Source organism: Cannabis sativa, chromosome 5 (assembly GCF_029168945.1).
Source record: "Cannabis sativa cultivar Pink pepper isolate KNU-18-1 chromosome 5, ASM2916894v1, whole genome shotgun sequence".
Lineage (NCBI taxonomy): Eukaryota > Viridiplantae > Streptophyta > Magnoliopsida > Rosales > Cannabaceae > Cannabis > Cannabis sativa.
The window spans coordinates 72836651-72841113 of record NC_083605.1 but is presented as its reverse complement, the minus strand read 5'-3'; the positions used below and the strand labels follow the sequence as shown (position 1 = coordinate 72841113).

The 4463-nt window shown below is 27.8% G+C and overlaps 1 protein-coding gene across 1 annotated transcript; it reads right to left on the bottom strand.

Moving 5' to 3' along the window:
- Positions 1 to 521: 521 nt before the first annotated feature.
- On the bottom strand, positions 522 to 1076 carry LOC133038500 (uncharacterized). Its single transcript, XM_061116670.1, has 2 exons — positions 983 to 1076; positions 522 to 793 (listed from the first exon to the last, which is right to left on the bottom strand). Exons 1-2 carry the CDS (start codon positions 1074 to 1076, stop codon positions 522 to 524), a joined length of 366 nt encoding a protein of 121 aa, XP_060972653.1.
- Between the last annotated feature and the right edge of the window lie 3387 nt (positions 1077 to 4463).

Below are 4463 nucleotides of genomic sequence, written 5' to 3'. Positions count from 1 at the left end.
TCAGAAAAACTGAGCCTTCTCTCTCCCTATCTTTAGCTGACCAATCTCTCTCTTCTTCCTTGATAATTTCGAAATCCTTAGTGTATGAGTAGTGCCCACACACATCAAGTGATACCTCAATCATAGTGAGGAAGATCGTGAAGAAAGATCATCAGCAAAGGAGTTTCAGCATCAAAGATTCGTAAAAGAGATCCAGGTTCGTATATTGATAATGCTCGCTACGTAAAGGAATCAAGGGCTAGATATCTGAACGGAAGGAGTCATATTATTCCACTGCACCCAATGTAAGGTTTCCTAAACTTTATATGTGTTTAATTTATCGTTTTAGAAAGTTCTTATTTAGGATGTTAATAAACATACTTGTGAGTAGATCTAAGATCCTGGTAAAATAATTTCCAACAACAACTCCATGAGTCTCTTGAGCAAGCTTGTAAGCACTTTTTACAGTGTATAAACCAGACAATTCCAGGGACCAACTAAGACAGTCACGACCTGGTGGATTTTCACTGGGATTTTCACGATCAAGTCTTGATCACATTGCTCAAAAGATCAGCTAGCACTTCAGTATCCCAATCTGTACCATTCATGTTCAGAAGATTACTAGCTTTAGCCCCAATAAGGCTAGGATTAGAGGAGATAACCATCGGGTTCAGTTTATTAGGGAGCCAAGGTTCACCCAAAACTGCAATAATGTTTTTACCATCTTCAATAGTCCACCGAACCCCTTTTGATACTAACTGTTGCGCCTCTAAAACACTACGCCAAACAAAATTCGGATTGAATCCAATGGTACCTAAAAGAAAACAACCATGAGGATAATATTTGGTTTTAAAAATCCTTGCCACTAAAGAATCTGGTTTGAAGAGTAGATTCCAACCTTGTTTCCTCAAAAAAGCTAGATTAAAATTTCTCAAGTCACAAAAATCTATTTTGCCCTTTGAATTATGTTTACAAAGCTACTTCCAAGATAACCAATGAATACTATTAGTAGAGCTAGTAGAGAATTGCCACCAAAACTTTGACAATAAACTCTCCAACTCTCTAATGGTCTCCAAAGGTAACAAGAAGATACTCATGGCATAACTTGGTAGAGCTTGTGCTATCGTCTTAACTAAAATTTTCTTCCCAGTTCGAGATAGAAACTTTGTACCCTAGCCTTGAAGCCTCCTCCTCACTTTTTCTTTTAGATAGCCCAAAGTAGTAGTTTTATTACGAGTCATAGTACTAGGAAGCCCCAAATAAAGACTATCGTCAGCAGCCACAATCATGCCCAAAAAACTACAAAGTTTTTTTTTAGTGAAACAGTAGTATTAGAACTAAAGAATATGGATGACTTAGAAAAATTAATATTTTGACCTGAAGCCAACTCAAATCTAGCCCTAGTGGAATGCTATAAATAGATAGTGAAGGCTTCAGAAAAACACACTTTTATTCTGACTTTTTCTATTCAGAAAAACTGAGCCTTCTCTCTCCCTATCTTTAGCTGACCAATCTCTCTCTTCTTCCTTGATAATTTCGAAATCCTTAGTGTATGAGTAGTGCCCACACACATCAAGTGATACCTCAATCATAGTGAGGAAGATCGTGAAGAAAGATCATCAGCAAAGGAGTTTCAGCATCAAAGATTCAGAGAAAGAGATCCAGGTTCAGATATTGATAATGCTCTGCTACAGAAAGGAATCAAGGGCTAGATATCTGAACGGAAGGAGTCATATTATTCCGCTGCACCCAATGTAAGGTTTCCTAAACTTTATATGTGTTTAATTTATCGTTTTAGAAAGTTCTTATTTAGGATGTTAATAAACATACTTGTGAGTAGATCTAAGATCCTGGTAAAATAATTTCCAACAACTGGCCTCAGAGCCATGGTAATTGATTTACTTACATGTAATTTGGACTTTAAAACGATTTTTTGTGTGTTCTTTGGATGGTATCATGTTGTATTGAGTGTTATTTGATGATTGATTGATGTTTGTGAAATTTTCGTGAAAAATAATTGTGATTTCGTTTCTGGAATTATTTTTATTGGATAGTGTGGAAAAAATTAAGCAAGTTAGCATTTTTTGAAGATTTGACAAAATCGGGGTTGTGCTGATATTTTCCTGCGATCGCAGAACTGTCCGTACAGTTTCGAATTTTTTCTTTTTCCTTCAATTTTTCATACTTTTTCATGGAATTAACTTCCAATTTTTTGTATGGTTTTGTTTATATACTATTACTATTCCTAATTCAATTCTAATTATCATTTTGAATTAATTTATTTTTTTTTTAAATTTAATTCAAGATATTAGTGTAATTTGAATTTGAATAGAATTAGTATCTATCTTCTTGCTTAAAAATCTATCTTATTTTTAAATTTGATTATATCTTATTTTTTTTTTAAATTTAAGGTCAGATTTTATAAGATATTTATAAAATCTTTTAAGATATTTTTTAAAATATCTTATCTTTTAAGATATTTTTAATTATATCTTATCTTTTAAGATTTTTTTTAAATCTTTTTAGATATTTTGACCTTATTTAAATTTAAAATAAGATATTTATAATCATGTAATTTTAAATAGATGTAAGATATTTTGCTAACTTTTAAATTTTGTTATTTTATTTATTTAAATTAAATTTGAAAAGATATTTAACTTATCTTTTCTAATTTTTATTTATAAAATAACATTTAATTTTTTAAAAGTAGTTAGCAAATTTTGAAATGATATTTAGGTTGGTTGAAACCTAATTTTTCAAAATTGTAGGTTTAATTTTAAATTTAGATTTTTTTTTATTTTATTTTAATATTTCGAAAATAAATATTTTATTTATTATTTCGAAATTAATTATTTAATTTTAAATTAAATAAATCCTACATCCAACTATCCAGCTAACCTTGTTGCAGGAGTATGTGTTTTAGCTTGTTTGTAAGTTTTCAAAACCTATTATTACTTGATTGCAAATAGCCATGGTTACCTTTTGCCAGATCTAATGATCTGATGGCTCCCTTGGTCAAGATAATAATTTGTAACAGGTATATTTACAATCTTCTTTCATCTGTGTATGACCTAGCAACATGATAGGACACATCCAAAGTGTGCCTGTGTGAGCCTATGTGTTTAATTTTATTATAGATGCATATAGGTTAATGTTGCTAAAATAAATTATCATAGTTATTGATAGAATTTATTTAGGCCCATATAGTTTTTGGGCCTATTCAATTAATAACAGTTGTTCTTATTAAGGTTAAATTCCTCTCTTTTGGGCCTTGTGTGAGAGTTGGGAGCCATAGAAGTGGGTACGACATACTGAACCCACCACCCCCTCACACAAACTACCCCAATTGTGAAGGCCCATTTGCCTGATTTGAATAACTGTACTAGGTTAATTAAACTAGTTTAACCTAATAAAATTGATTAGCAACATAATTAATTTCATTTATTTTGAAATTAATTTAAGAAAATTATAGTTTAAAGAATTCTTTATTCTAAGCTAAACTATATGTATTTTCTTGTATTTAATTAAATATAGAATTATAACCATCTAGATTCTTTCTGGAACTTAATTTAAATTTTTCATTAAATATTCCTATTTAAGTTGATATTTACTTATCTTCAACTAACCAACTTAAATCTGAATATCTTTTGAATTCAAAATTTCAAAATTAAGTTGAGGAATTTTAGGCATTGGTTATTAAGATTCTTTAGATATTTTTTAAGTTAATATCTTTTCGAATATTAACTTAAAATGGAATATTTTCAAATTAAGTGGTTACAACTTAATTTTTGATATTTAATTAAATTTAAATTTGAAAAATATTTAAGTTCTAGATTTTTTCTAATACAACTTAAATTAGATATTTTTTCAAATTTTTTGGAAAAGATACTTAGTCAAATAAGATATTTTCTAGATAGTTATTTCTAGACTACTTATTATTTCTAATATTAAATAGGAAAATATTATACATTGTGAAATTAATTATTTAAATAATTAATTTTGGTACAATTTATTTTAAGTATATTTTTCCTAGTATTAAACTAGAAATTAATAATTAAGCCTTCTCTACACTTAATTATTTATTTCTTGAATTTAATACATTTAATTAATTTGAAAATTAAATATCTAAGTTGATTTTTATCATCATACTTAAATATTTCTTTTTTATGACATTTAATTAAATAGAAAATTATTTTTAGTTGAAATTTAATTTTTCAACTAAATTTAAATAATTTTCAAAATATATTTTTTCTTTATTTTATTAATCAATTTTCGAAATTGCATTTCTTAAATGCTAGAATTTCGAATTTTATCTTGAAAAATAGATTAAGTTGTAAATTAATTATTTTAATTAATTCTTGGATCAACTTAAATCAATGATTTTTTCATTTATTGGTTAATTTAAAATAAATTGAATTAAAGTATATTATTAGAAATTGAATTAATTAGTCAAAGGAAAATCTAGATAGGTGATATTTTTGCTT

Bases quoted from the DNA above. Each gene is read 5' to 3' on its own strand.
- LOC133038500 (XM_061116670.1), bottom strand. From the start codon at position 1,076: ATGAGTATCTTCTTGTTACCTTTGGAGACCATTAGAGAGTTGGAGAGT. The intron at 794-982 runs GTATTCATTGGT...GTTTTCTTTTAG, and splicing joins CTCTACTAGCTCTACTAATA to GTACCATTGGATTCAATCCG.